Below are 15,009 nucleotides of genomic sequence, written 5' to 3' on the forward strand. Positions count from 1 at the left end.
AGGCAGGTGAGATTGGGGCCGGTCCAGGAGCGGAAGTGCTCCCAGGTAAGATCTCGGTGCATGGTTCCCCCACAACCGGGGTGTCAGGAAGCCAGGTAGGTCTGCCTGAACCGGCGACTTGGTCAGGAACAGAGGAGGAGCAGGCACGACCCACGGTCGCAGCGGCTGTGGCCGCTGTCACCCGCAGTGGGAGTGCTGGAAGCCAAGGGGCCTCCCGGAGGTCCGATAGCTCTTCCCCTTCTGACCAAGTGGCAGCCGAGTCAGGTGGAGGCCAGGACACAGGTCCCGGGGTACTGACTGAAGATGTGACAGTTTCGTCGATTCTGGCCACATCTAGTCAGGGGTTTCAGGCAGCGTTAGAAGCTGACGACAGCCTGAAAGCTCTTAAGGAGCAGGCGGCACAGCCTCCCTCGGACTCGGACCCGGAGCGAGTGGTCTGGGACCAAGGACGGCTGTACCGGGCCACGGTCCAGCAGGGTTCACCGGAGGCGTGGCCCAGGGACCGACAGTTGGTGGTACCCTATCCGTTCCGGACGGAGTTGTTGCGGATCGCACATGAGATTCCGATGGCCGGACACCTAGGGATCGCTAAGACCAAGGCCAGGTTAAACCAGCATTTCTACTGGCCAAAAATGGGGGCCGATGTGGCTGCCTACTGCCGTTCGTGTGAAACCTGTCAGAGAGTGGGGAAGGCGGGGCCACGCCCCAAAGCCCCACTAGTATCTCTGCCAATCATCGATGAGCCTTTCAGGAGGGTGGCTGTGGATCTGGTCGGCCCGCTGGCCATCCCCAGCAGCTCCGGGAAACGCTTCCTACTGACGGTAGTGGACTATGCCACCCGGTACCCAGAAGCAGTGGCCTTGTCGTCCATTCGGGCTGACAAGGTGGCCACCGCATTGCTGGAGATTTTCTCCCGAGTGGGTTTTCCCCAGGAAATGCTCACTGACCGGGGGACCCAATTCATGTCCCAGCTGATGGAGGCCCTCTGTAAGCAAGTCCAGGTGCGACATCTGGTGGCCAGCCCGTACCATCCACAGACTAATGGCCTGTGCGAGCGGTTCAATGGCACCTTAAAGCAGATGCTTAAGATGTTGGTCGACTCCCATGGGCGTGACTGGGAGCGGTATCTCCCACACCTGTTATTTGCTTACCGGGAGGTTCCACAGGCCTCAACAGGATTCTCACCGTTTGAGCTCCTGTACGGGCGACGTGTGCGGGGCCCCCTGGCTCTGGTGAAAGAGGCTTGGGAAGGGGATTTGGCCACCCCTGGAGTGTCGGTTATCGAGTATGTCATGCGCTTCCGGGACAAAATGCAGGCCTTGACGCAACTGGTACACGACAATATGGCTCAAGCCCAGGCCGATCAGAAGCGTTGGTACGACCAGAACGCTTGTGAGAGGACCTACCAAGTGGGTCAAAAGGTGTGGGTACTGGTCCCCGTACCACAGGACAAGCTTCAGGCAGCCTGGGAAGGCCCATACCTCGTGTACCAGCAGCTCAACCCTGTAACGTACCTGGTCACCCTGGACCCTGCCCGTGGAAGGCGGAAGCCCTTCCATGTGAACATGATGAAGGCACATCATGAGCGGGAGGCATGTGCGCTCCCCGTGTGCAACCTGCCCGAGGAGGGAGAAGCGGAAACCCTCTTGGATATGCTAGCCCAGGTTAGGGCAGGCGGATCCATTGAGGATGTGGAGGTTGGCCACCAGCTCTTGGAAGACCAACGGTCCCAGCTGTGGGCCACCCTCCTCCCCTTCCGGGGGTTGTTTACCAACCAGCCCGGAAGGACTGACTTGGCTGTCCATCACGTGGACACTGGGGATCATCCCCCGATCCGGCGTTCAGCATATCGGGTCTCCCTGGAGGTGCAGCAACACATGCGCCAGGAGATTGACGAGATGCTGAAGCTGGGGGTGATCCAGGCATCCAACAGCGCTTGGGCCTCGCCTGTAGTCCTCGTCCCTAAGAAGGACCGAACCACTCGGTTCTGCGTGGACTACAGGGGGCTCAATGCGGTCACGGTCGCCGATGCGTACCCAATGCCACGCATCGATGACCTGCTCGATCAGTTGGCCGGGGCTCAGTACCTGACCATCATGGATCTGAGCCGGGGATATTGGCAGATCCCCCTGACTCGCAAGGCCAGGGAACGCTCTGCCTTTATTACCCCATTTGGACTGTACGAGTCCACGGTGATGCCATTCGGGATGAGGAATGCCCCTGCCACTTTCCAGCGGATGGTCAACACCCTGCTCAAGGGACTTGAAGGGTACGCGGCCGCGTACCTGGATGACATTGCCGTCTTCAGTCCCACCTGGGAGGACCACCTAGAGCATCTAGCACAGGTGCTCAGGCGGATCCACCGGGCAGGTTTGACCATCAAGCCGGGAAAGTGTCAGCTGGCCATGAGCGAGGTCCAGTACCTCGGTCACCGGGTAGGTGGGAGAACACTGAAGCCCGAGCCTGAGAAAGTGGAAGCCATCGCATCCTGGCCCACCCCCAGGACCAAGAAGCAGGTGATGTCCTTCTTGGGGACCGCTGGGTACTATAGGAGGTTTGTTCCATGCTATAGTAGCCTGGCAAAGCCCTTGACGGACCTCACCAAGAAGAAGCTGCCCTCTGCAGTCGATTGGACAATGGACTGCGAGACAGCCTTCCGGGCCCTAAAGGACGCCCTGTCCAGCCCGCCCGTGCTACAGGCAGCCGACTTCACGCGGCCGTTTGTAGTACAGACCGACGCCAGTGACTTCGGCCTCGGTGCGGTGCTCAGCCAGGTGGACTCTGCGAGCCAAGAGCACCCAGTCTTGTACCTGAGCAGGAAGCTGTTACCAAGGGAAGTTGCCTATTCCACGATGGAGAAGGAGTGCCTGGCCATAGTGTGGGCCCTGCAGCGTCTGCAACCCTATCTATACGGGCGCCACTTCATCGTGGAGACGGACCACAATCCCCTCAGCTGGTTGCACACCGTCTCTGGGACGAATGGGCGATTGTTGCGATGGAGCCTTGCGCTCCAGCAATACAACTTCACCATTCGCCACAAAAGGGGCCGTGACCACGGTAACGCAGACGGGCTGTCCCGACAAGGAGAGGTCGCGGACGGGCGCACGGGGGAACACCGGAGTGTGCTGCCCCCTAGCGCCCTCAAAAGGGGGGAGGTGTGAGGCAAATCCCGGGATATGAAGATGAATTATGACTCCAGTCATAATCGCTCATCACTCCCTGGCAGTGCCCCCTCCCTTCTTGTTCTCAGTGTTCCACTTACACCTCCATGGCCATGTCCTGTGATATGGAAATTAGGTGGCTTGGGGACAATGGACACAGGATGACTCCCTGCCGTGACCCTGTAGTGGGGGCTGCTAGCTAGTTAGCAAGGCTATGGAAATAGCCAGACAGAACGACTCCAGTAAAAAATGGTTCATATCTCGCAAGCCATATTTCCGATAAATATGGCAACCATAAAAATGGTGTCTCCGCATGCGGACGATGCCGGCACACCCTTTTTATGGGAGCAGGACATTGGGAAATGCCCCAGGCGTGATATCAGCCAATGGGGAACTGGCAGACAGGTCATGAGTCCCCTCGTTCTGTAGCTAAATTCATAACTGTCACAATGAGAGCATTGGCGTCCGCCTACGACGCTCCCAGGCAAAGTTATGGCCCATATTCCATGTTGTGGATTGTCCATAACTCAAGCCAGGGGTGGAGCAGTGCTCCCTCTGAGGTCACTAAGGTAGGAGGGGACCTGGATTTGCCCAGGCTGATAACCCTACTTCGGCCATTTTCCAGTGTTCTTTTCGCTGGGGGCACGTGTAGGAAACATCTGTGGGAAGGATCCTAGAAACCTGGGTACAGCGCCCCCCTGTGGCCAGACGCAACAAGGTAACTGCTGGAACTGTGTATGCCTGTTTGTAACCCATGCTTTGATTGTAACTGTACTCTGACATATGTATATTCTGTAGATTCCCTATTGTATATATTGTAGTTTCTAGTGTGCTTTAGGCTGATTAAATTATATAATTAATCTTGGGCTGTTCTGTTATCTCGATCTTGAATCCCACGTCTGTGTGTTCGGCTAATAGTTACCGTAAATCGGTTGGTGGCAGCGAATTGTGCCAAGGATTATTGTGGGGAGGCCAGTGAGGTCGGGGGAATATATACCTTACTCTCACCGGGGACCCTTCAATAATCGGCATAAGTAGTATAGCGGCCTCCTTGCTTATGGTCGGGCAATTCCATAATTAGCCTGACTATAAGAGGGGCGCTAGAGAGCGCGTCACGTGCTCTGTCTGTCGGTCGGGAGGTATAAAGGAGGGGTGACCCCCACTTGTTACCCCCCGATTGTGACGTACTGGTAGCCAGCGCGGGGGATTTCTGAGTGACCCCCCCCCGGTGGTTTGTGACACCTTGGTTACCAGCGTCTGCAGCTGTCAGAAGCCGGCTCCCAGTCTAGTTCCCCTCACTCCCGATCACATGACTCCAATGCCCGCCCCTAAACATCCAGTGACAGGATCCTGCAAAATAACAGATGCGTTTGCATGCGTTTTTTGCTGTAAAAGCAGGATTCGCTTTTGCAGCAAAAAACCGTTCCTGACGCATGTTAAATAAACGTAGTGTGAAACCAGCCTGAGGCTGCTTTCACACATCCGGATTTTTGCTCTGCGGCACAATACGGCGTTCTGCAGAAAAACCGCCACCGGCATTTGTAACGCCGGTGGCGTTTTTTTTTGCATAGACTTACATTAGTGCCGTATTGTGCCGCAGGGGCTTGCGTTCGGTCCGGTTTTGGCCGCATGCGGCAGATTTAGCCAATGCCGCGGCCGGATCGAACGTCCCCTGCAACGTTTTTTGCTCCGGCAAAAAACACCGCATCGCGCCGCATCCGGCGCATTTTTCAATGCATACCTATGGAGGCCGGATGCGGCGCGATGCGGAAAAAACCGCATCCGCACGCCGCATGCGGTTTTTTCCACTGCGCATGCTCAGTAGCATGCCGCAACCGGAAAAAACTGGATGGGCCGCATGTAAAAACGTATGCATAGGTTTTCGCCGCATCCGTTGCATAGTTTTCACAGACGGATTGAGCCGCAGAGCTCAAACCGGATGTGTGAAAGTAGCCTTACTGATGAGATTCAACCTGATAAAGACGTTGTGCGCCAACTAGGTGGATTGAGACAATATTCCCTCAGGAGGGGTCTGAAAAATATTCTATAGAAGCAGCTCCAGGTCAGCCCGGACAGGACGTTGCACCCAGAGATTCTCCCCCTCCCCCCCTCACAGGCCGGGCAGGACGTTGTACCCCGAGATCCCCCATCACAGCCCGGGCAGGACGTTGTACCCTGAGGACCCTCAGTCCTGCAGCCATAAACAACAAAGAACAACGCATCCTACTTATGTCGGCCGGAGAGCCGGCACAATCAGCCAACCAAAAGCTTTGTTACAGAGTAGGGTAGGAAAGCTATTTGAGAAATCTTGGGCGATTTGCTGAGTGTCATTCTGCCTTCTCATTGGTTGTACACAACGACAGGGCGTGGCTAAGTGCTTCGGGGAAGTGCACCGCTGCGACTGCCACCTACTTCCGGTCCCTTTGCGCACAGTCATCCTAGGTTCCGGGCACTATTGGTACCGCAGTGATACAATAGCGACAGTACTCGTAGAACACGTGATGTGTCCGGCTGCTGCGCTCCGTACATCCGGCGCCCGTGCTCTGCACTGCCCTGTGTTTTAGTGCTCATCTCCGGGGGGACCGGACAGGCACACGCCGGCCTCCCTGGTGGGCCGAGGTGAGTGCCCTGCTGTTTGCGATTTGCCCCGATTTACAGGCAAGGTTACAACCAATCTGACTGTGCTGCGCAGACTCCATAATCGCAGTTACTCCCATCATTCCTGTCACCGGTGGAGCGCACAGTCCGCATCACCGAATATTAACCTCTCCAGTGCCGGGCCAATTTCAATTTTCTTCCGTTTCTTTCTCACTTTCTTGTAAGAGAAAATACTTTTTAGTTTTCTGTCCCGTGATTTTATATATATATATTTAATTGTAGGACGAGTTGTAATCCTGCAGGACCCCATTCACTTTACCGTACAATATTCTGTAAGGTGGAGGGACCAGATCCAAGTGTGGGGAGAGGATGGAATGAATGGGCTTTATTTCTTTGGGGGTTTTTTTCCAGAACTTGTTTTTAATAATGTTTTTTTATATTATTAAAATTCCTTTGTTTGGTGAATTATTATTTTCCCAGTGTTTCATGTACAGTTTAAATCTTCTACTTTTCCGATGTGACGACCCGAAGTATGTGTTATTCTGCCACTTTTGTTAATGTGTTTCCAGAGTCTTTATTCTTTCCCTTCCTTTATAAGCAGTAAGGCTGCTTTCACACATCCGTTTTTCGCCGTGCGGCACAATCCGGTAACAACCGGAAAGAACGGATCCGGCGTTTATTGCCACCGGATCCGTTCTTTCCCCCATAGACTTGTATTAGCGCCGGATTGTGCCGCATGGCATTGCGTTGCATCCGGCTTTTGCTGGATCCGGCAAAATTTGATTGTTTGGTGGTCAGATGGAACGCTGAGGGGAACGTTTTTTGTCTCCGGCGAAAAACCGCATTGCGCCGGATCCAGCGCCGCACGGCGTGTTTTATAATGGAAGTCTATGGACGCCGGATCCAGCACAATGCGGCAAAAACGGATACGGCCACCAGATCCGTTTTTTTGAACTGCGCATGCTCAGTAGCACAACGGATCCGTCAAAAACCTGAAGGAACGCATGGAAAACACTGATGCAACGGATCAGTTTTTTTCCTGAAATCGTATCAGTTTTTTTGCCAGATTGTGCCAGACGGCAAAAAACGGATGTGTGAAAGCAGCCTAGTGAGTGGCTTTCAGGCAGGCTCTATGCGGTGAAAAGACGTTATGTGCACATGTCCTTTATAGGCCCCATCCAGAGGTGCCCAGCAGGTCTGGCTTCTCCCGATCAGGGCACACGATTGTCAGACTGGACTGACTGCGGATGGGGGAGTCTGGTGTCCGACCCATATGTCAAACCATCCACTTCTGGCAGATCTAGTCCAATATCATTCTGATCTATTTATTTATTTTATTTATTTATTATTTATCTATTTATAATTCTAAAGTCTTCATAGAGCATAGAAGCCAAACACAAGTTGGATCTGCTAGTGACTAGCTAACAAACAAAGCAATAGTGTGAATGTTATCGCTCATACCTGTTAGACGGTATTCACACTTAGTTACATTTTCGGCAACATTTCTGCCATGGATAGTAAATGCCATAAAATAATGGAACTACCATCACTAACCTAATGAACCCGGCGCTCACTGCCCTATTTATTTCTCTGCGGCAGTTATGTGCCATCTCCTCACATGGACACTGCATCCAGTCACTAGCCGCAGTGGCCATGGGTGGACCAAATCAATGTCACCCATGAGGCCAGTGACTGCAGTAGGTGGCACATCTGCTTGGGCGTGAACTGGGACCAGCTAAGGGTCAGCGCTGGGTAAGTGGGGTTGTTTTATTACTTTGTGGCGTTTAGTGCCATTGAGCACATTACTGATGCCAGAAAACCCTATTAAGGCTATGTGCCCACGCTGCGGATTTACCGCGGATTTTGCCGCGGATTTGCCGCGGATTTCCCGAAAATCTGCAGCAGCGGCACTTCCAAGCCATTTCAATGGCATTTTGGAAATGCTGTGTCCATGCTGCGGATTTTTCCGCTGCGGATTTGCCGCGGATTTTGATGCGGAAAAATCTGCAGCATGTCAATTATTTGGTGCGGATTTTGGTGCGGATTTTGGGTATAGAATGGAGAAAAATCCGCAGGTACGTTCTACCGTGGACACATAGCCTAAAGCTGTACGTACATTTTATCATTCCAGGAGTCGGCACAATGGGTGAGAGTTCGGCTCTGCAATTTGTCAGCCCATATGCGTTTGAAGCAATGCAGAAAGTGGATGTAGTCCGGTTGGCTGCCTTGAGTGATCCAGAGCTGAGACTTCTGCTACCATGCCTGGTCCGTATGGCCTTGTGCGCCCCTGCTGACCAGAGCCAAAGCTGGGCTCAGGACAAAAAGTTGCTTCTTCGGCTGCTGTCAGGAGTGGAAGCAGTTAATTCCATTGTGGCCTTGCTCTCTGTAGATTTTCATGCATTAGAGCAGGATGCCAACAAAGAACAACAACTAAGGTATGTTGTGTATAACTATATGTGTAGTATATTTGCTTACAGCTGGTGCTTGCTTGGCCCTTTGTACCCTGTTTATAACCATTGGGCCGATCTTCGCCTCCTAGTTTGTGAACAGTGCAATCGCTAAGAAGGAGTAAATAGGTTCTTGCTACAGAAGAAAAATAGGGTAAAGAAGACCAATTAGGGCTCAGCTCCTCTCTACAAGGGCCATTGTTAGGGCTCAACTCCTCTCTACAAGGGCCATTTTTGTGACACCTCACAGTATTTTACACTGTACTCTAGTGCATGGGCTGTATACTCTCTGCCGGGTGCATGGGCTGTATACTCTCTGCCGGGTGCATGGGCTGTATACTTTCTGCCGGGTGCATGGGCTGTATACTCTCTGCCGGGTGCATGGGCTGTATACTCTCTGCCGGGTGCATGGGCTGTATACTCTCTGCCGGGTGCATGGGCTGTATACTCTCTGCCGGGTGCATGGGCTGTATACTCTCTGCCGGATGCATGGGCTGTATACTCTCTGCCGGATGCATGGGCTGTATACTCTCTGCCGGGTGCATGGGCTGTATACTCTCTGCCGGGTGCATGGGCTGTATACTCTCTGCCGGGTGCATGGGCTGTATACTCTCTGCCGGGTGCATGGGCTGTATACTCTCTGCCGGGTGCATGGGCTGTATACTCTCTGCCGGGTGCATGGGCTGTATACTCTCTGCCGGGTGCATGGGCTGTATACTCTCTGCCGGGTGCATGGGCTGTATACTCTCTGCCGGGTGCATGGGCTGTATACTCTCTGCCGGGTGCATAGGCTGTATACTCTCTGCCGGGTGCATGGGCTGAACTTTCCCTGCTCTTGGCTTTGGGGCCCATTGACTTAAGGCAATCTCTCGCAGGTCTTGCTGTGCTTGTATTGGGCCACAGACATAATGCTCATATCTGAGATTTCATTAAAGAACACATTGTGTAATGGTGGTTTTGCCATTTTTAACATCTATGGGGCATTCCTGACGATTGCTGGCACATTAATATTGTATGGGTTGCTCTAAAGCAAGCAGTTATATGCATAATGGAACAAAATGTTCTCTTCATTGCTAAATTGATTTGAATACACATGGGAATTAACCCATTCCCTTCTATGGGAGCTGGGCTGCAAGAGCCAATAGCAGCTACTACACCGTGTATAGAGCTGCTTCACCCCGTACACCGTGTACATTCAGCTGCCGCGGGAGCTTCATAGAGCTGATCAGTATGGGTGCCAAGTGATGTGATATTAATGACTTGCCCTACGGATAGTAAGGAAGTCCTATACGGCACCCACGTGTGATATGGGTCACATATTATTTGGCACTGTCTACCCATCCAAGCCACCACATTCCATGATGTCTCACCAGCTCTCCATGAGCACAAATGTTCATATATTAACTTGCAATCCACACACATTTCTGATGAAGGGGCAAAGACCGAAACGTCACATATTGTCAATTTCTGATTCGTATGTCAATTGAGTGCCGAATTTCATTACTATTACTTTTTAAGGATATGTCCTCAATATCAGAATCTTATAAAACCCGTTAAAGTTCCCTAAAGTCCTCCCTCTGTAAATAATAGTAAAACCAATATTATTATAACAGTAGCAATAAACCATCTGACAAACTCCCTGTAATGTAAATAATTTTATTTGGGGGCAGTTACTATATTTGTCTGCCTTTCATTCTTGTTGATGACCTCCTTTTCAGTCATTTTATTAGTATATTCTTCTCCATAGACATAAGCTTGGAGGCGGTACAGGAGAAAGTATCCTGGTGTCGCAGCTTACCCATGGTCTGACTTTGGAGTTTGAGCACAGTGATTCTCCCCGTCGATTACGACTAGTGCTCAGTGAGCTCCTGGCAATAATCAATAAGGTATGTAATATATACAGTGTGTCTGGGTATAGATGCCACAAGTAACTGATAAATAAAAGGGCTGCTTTTTACCCCTGCTCTGTTGTTCCTTTTCTTTAGTCTTGGGACAATGAATATTCTCATTTTATCAATCCATTATATGTGGTGAACTACAGTGTGTATCTTGTGCAAGTTTTGTGCTTTCTGATTATTGTTCTTTTATAGGTTGCCGATTCTAATGGAGAATATTTCCTGAAGTCATCAGAGCTCTTTGAAAGTCCTGTGCACATGGAGGAAGCGGCGGATGTGCTCTGCATATTACAAGCTGGTATGGGTTTTGTCTCTTACACATTGAAATACTGAGATCTGAACAAGTATCCCATAGTATTATTGAAGTGCATTCACCATTATGCTGTCCTTTTATAGAGCTACACACACTACTGCCTATTACAGACATGGCGGAAGCTCTACTTCATGTTCGCAATGGAGCTTGGTTCCTTTGTTTACTGGTTGCCAATGTCCCAGACAGCTTTAATGAAGGTGAGCTTTTAATAGCTGTGATTTGATTGGTCTATGCTTAATCAACCTTTTTATTTTTTTTGTTTTCACCTTTCTTATAAAATGTCCAGTAATATGTTGCACATGTTCAGAACTGGGGAAACATAGTGGTCTTAGTAGAACATACATTACAGCACGGTGGCTCAGTGGTTAGCACTATTTCCATGCAGCGCTGTTGTCTTGGGGTCAAATCCCATCAAGGACAACACCTATAAGGAGTTTGTATGTGTTCACCGTGTTTGTGCGAGTTTCCTCCCAGAGCTCCCGTGTTTCCTTCACGTTTGCTCCCTTGTTTCCTTCCCGTTTGCTCCCGTGTTTTTTTTTTTTTTTTTATTCCATTTCCGTTTGCTCCCATGTTTCTCTATTGCTTCTGTTTCCTCCCCGTTTCCCCTCCTACCCCCAGTTTTTCGTTCTCGTTTCCTCCCGTTTTTCCATTCTTGTTTGCTCCCAGTTTTCTTTTTCGCTCCTAATTGGGAGACCCAGACAATTGGGTGTATAGCTACTGCCTCCGGAGGCCGCACAAAGTACTACACTTAAAAGTGTAAGGCCCCTCCCCTTCTGGCTATACACCCCCCCGTGGGAGCACGGGTCCCTCAGTTTTAGTTTTTGCTTTGTGCGAAGGAGGTCAGACACGCACGCATAGCTCCACTGTTTAGTCAGCACCAGCTGCTGACTATGTCGGATGGAAGAAAAGAGGGCCCATACAGGGCCCCCAGCATGCTCCCTTCTCACCCCACTTTCTGTCGGTGGTGCTTGTTAAGGTTGAGGTACCCATTGCGGGTACGGAGGCTGGAGCCCACATGCTGATTCCTTCCCCATCCCCATTAGGGCTCTGGGCGAAGTGGGATTTTACCGGTCTCCAGGCACTGAGACCGTGCTCCATCCGCAGCCCCTGGAGAAGCCGCTGGATATGGAGCTGAGTATCGTCAGGGACATGGCCCTGCTCCGTCAAGGTACTCTGTGTCCCCGTGCATACGCGCGCACACCGCAGCATTGCTGGGTGTGTTAGTGCGCCGGGGACAACAGCGCTGCTGCGCTTGTGCCATTTCCTCACTTCAGCTTAGCTGAGTGGGTAGACTCAGGGAGAACGGTCGCGCCGGCCGCTGGGACTGCGACGCGGCTGGGACTTGTGGTGCGCCGGGGACTTCCGCGCTGACCGTGCATATATCACGGCCGCGCTTATTACTACAGTCCCCGGCTTTTGCGGCCTAGTTCGTTCGTTCCCGCCTCCGCACCTGCCAGTCAGGAGGAGGGCGGGACGCTGTACAGAGCATCAGCGCTGAGGGCTGGAGTCTTTTTTACATACTCCAGCCCTCACACCAGGCACAGTAGGACGCAGTTTCCCGCACTTTGTCTGTGGCACGCCCACGGTCCGCCCCTCTTCACAGAACGCCGGCAGCCATTCCTGCCTGCACGCTGAGCTGCAGAGGGGAGACGGGGAGACCCAGACACGGGATTCTACAGCCTCATACCCGCTGTTCAGCGGGCGGTAAGCAGCCTCAAGGGCTCACCCCCACTTGTGCCGTTTGTATACTGAGTATTTTGTGTTTGCAAATACTTTGTACTGTACGGTCGCTGGTGATTCTCGGCTATATACCCTCCTAGATTACAAGGAGGCAACAGCATGTCGTCCGCAAAACGCAAGGGTGCCAAGGCACAGACATTATCTGCTGCCTGTACCGCATGTGGGGCTGCTCTACCGGCAGGTTCCACTGACCCCCATTGTGTGCAGTGCTCGGCCCCTGTGCAACTTGCACAGCCGGGGCCTCTGCTGGACGTGACCCAGGGTGTACCACCTGTGAATGCTGTCCAGGTGACAGGAACGGAGTTTGCAGCTTTTGCTGACAGATTGTCTATGACCATGTCAAAGATTCTTGAAACATTGCAGTCTAGACCAGTAACTCAGACCATGGACACTGTGGCATCATTGCTCCCTGGTCCCCCTCAGCTGGAACACTTCCAAGCTCCGGGGGTGTCACATGCACCCCAGGGTGACGATTCTGACTCGGACGACAGTCCCAGACAACCTAACGGGCTCGTTATGAGGGGCCCTCAACTTCGTCTCACTGGTCAGGATCCCAGCGGGACGAATCTATGGGTGATGAGGCGGATGTAACTGATCAAGATTCTGATCCTGGGACCGCTCTCAATCTGGATACACCGGATGGTGACGCCATAGTGAATGATCTTATAGCGTCCATCAATAGGATGTTAGATATTTCTCCGCCAGCTCCTCCTGCGGAGGAGGCAGCTTCACAGCAGGAGAAATTCCATTTCAGATATCCCAAGCGTAAATTAAGCACTTTTCTGGACCACTCTGACTTTAGAGATGCAATCCAGAAACACCACGCTTATCCTGAGAAGCGGTTTTCTAAACGGCTTAAAGATACACGCTATCCTTTTCCCCCTGACATGGTCAAGGGTTGGACCCAGTGTCCCAAGGTGGACCCTCCAATCTCCAGGCTTGCAGCTAGATCTTTAGTTGCAGTAGAAGATGGAGCGGCACTTAAAGATGCCACTGACAGGCAGATGGAGCTCTGGCTGAAATCCATTTATGAAGCTATTGGAGCGTCGTTGGCGCCAGCTTTCGCAGCCGTATGGGCACTCCAAGCTATTTCAGCTGGGCTTATACAAGTCGACTCGGTCACACGTACATCTGCCCCGCAGGTGGCACCATTGACCTCTCAAATGTCTGCATTCGCGTCTTACGCGATTAATGCTGTCCTGGACTCTACGAGCCGTACGGCGGTGGCGTCAGCCAACTCCGTGGTTTTGCGCAGAGCCCTGTGGTTGAGAGAATGGAAGGCAGATTCTGCTTCCAAGAAGTGCTTAACCAGTTTGCCTTTTTCTCGTGACCGATTGTTTGGGGAGCGTTTGGATGAAATCATTAAACACTCCAAGGGTAAGGACTCATCCTTACCTCAACACAGACAAAACAAGCCCCAACAAAGGAGGGGTCAGTCTGGTTTTCGGTCCTTTCGAGGCTCAGGCAGGTCCCAATTCTCCTCGTCCAAAAGGACTCAAAAGGATCAGAGAGGCTCAGATTCTTGGCGGACTCAGTCACGCCCAAAAAAGACAGCAGGAAGAACCGTTACCAAGACGGCTTCCTCATGACTTTCAGCCTCCTCTCTCCGCATCCTCGGTCGGTGGCAGGCTCTCCCGCTTTGGCGACATTTGGCTGTCACAGGTCAAAGACCGTTGGGTGAGGGACATTCTGTCTCACGGGTACAGGATAGAGTTCAGCTCTCGTCCTCCAACTCGTTTCTTCAGAACTTCCCCACCGCCCGACCGAGCCGATGCTCTGCTGCAGGCGGTGGCCGCTCTAAAGGCGGAAGGAGTGGTGACTTCCGTTCCTCTTCAGGAACAAGGTCACGGTTTTTACTCCAATCTGTTTGTGGTGCCAAAGAAGGACGGGTCCTTTCGGCCCGTCCTGGATCTAAAGTTGCTCAACAAACACGTAAAAACCAGGAGGTTCCGGATGGAATCTCTACGCTCCGTCATAGCCTCAATGTCTCAAGGAGATTTCTTAGCATCAATAGACATCAAAGATGCTTATCTTCACGTGCCGATTGCGCCAGAGCATCAGCGTTTTCTACGCTTCGTTATAGAAAGCGAACACCTGCAGTTCGTAGCGTTACCTTTCGGGCTGGCAACAGCCCCTCGGGTCTTCACCAAGGTCATGGCAGCAGTAGTAGCTGTCCTGCACTCGCAGGGTCACTCCGTGATCCCGTATTTGGACGATCTACTTATAAAGGCACCCTCTCAAGAGGCATGCCAACACAGTCTGAACGTGGCACTGAAGACTCTCCAGAGTTTCGGGTGGATTATCAACTTTTCAAAGTCAAATCTAACCCCGACCCAATCACTAACATATCTTGGCATGGAGTTTCATACTCTCTCAGCGATAGTGAAGCTTCCACTGGACAAGCAGTGCTCTCTGCAGACAGGGGTGCAATCTCTCCTGCAGAACCAGTCCCACTCCTTGAGACGCCTCATGCATTTCCTAGGGAAGATGGTGGCAGCAATGGAAGCAGTCCCTTTCGCGCAGTTTCATCTGCGCCCTCTACAATGGGACATTCTCCGCCAATGGGACGGGAAGTCGACGTCCCTCGACAGGGATGTCTCCCTCTCTCAGGCAGCCAAGGACTCTCTCCGATGGTGGCTTCTTCCCACCTCATTGTCAAAAGGAAAGTCGTTCCTACCCCCATCCTGGGCGGTGGTCACGACAGATGCGAGCCTATCAGGGTGGGGAGCAGTGTTTCTTCACCACAGGGCTCAGGGTACGTGGACTCAGAGAGAGTCCACCCTTCAGATCAATGTTCTGGAAATCAGAGCAGTCTATCTTGCTCTGCGAGCCTTCCAACAGTGGCTGGAGGGCAA

At 52.1% G+C, this 15,009-nt stretch overlaps 1 protein-coding gene across 1 annotated transcript in view; it reads left to right on the forward strand.

Moving 5' to 3' along the window:
* The first annotated feature begins 5,597 nt into the window (after positions 1–5,597).
* Positions 5,598–15,009, forward strand: part of INTS2 (integrator complex subunit 2) — a 213,802-nt gene continuing 204,390 nt past the window's right edge. The window contains exons 1-5 of the mRNA XM_075336236.1: positions 5,598–5,780; positions 7,891–8,194; positions 9,954–10,092; positions 10,297–10,399; positions 10,498–10,611. Coding sequence (XP_075192351.1) covers positions 7,902–8,194; positions 9,954–10,092; positions 10,297–10,399; positions 10,498–10,611 — 649 coding nt within the window. The 5' untranslated portion in view covers positions 5,598–5,780; positions 7,891–7,901. The remainder of the gene's footprint in view (positions 5,781–7,890; positions 8,195–9,953; positions 10,093–10,296; positions 10,400–10,497; positions 10,612–15,009) is intronic.

Source organism: Anomaloglossus baeobatrachus, chromosome 2, assembly GCF_048569485.1.
Source record: "Anomaloglossus baeobatrachus isolate aAnoBae1 chromosome 2, aAnoBae1.hap1, whole genome shotgun sequence".
In the NCBI taxonomy this organism is placed as follows: domain Eukaryota; kingdom Metazoa; phylum Chordata; class Amphibia; order Anura; family Aromobatidae; genus Anomaloglossus; species Anomaloglossus baeobatrachus.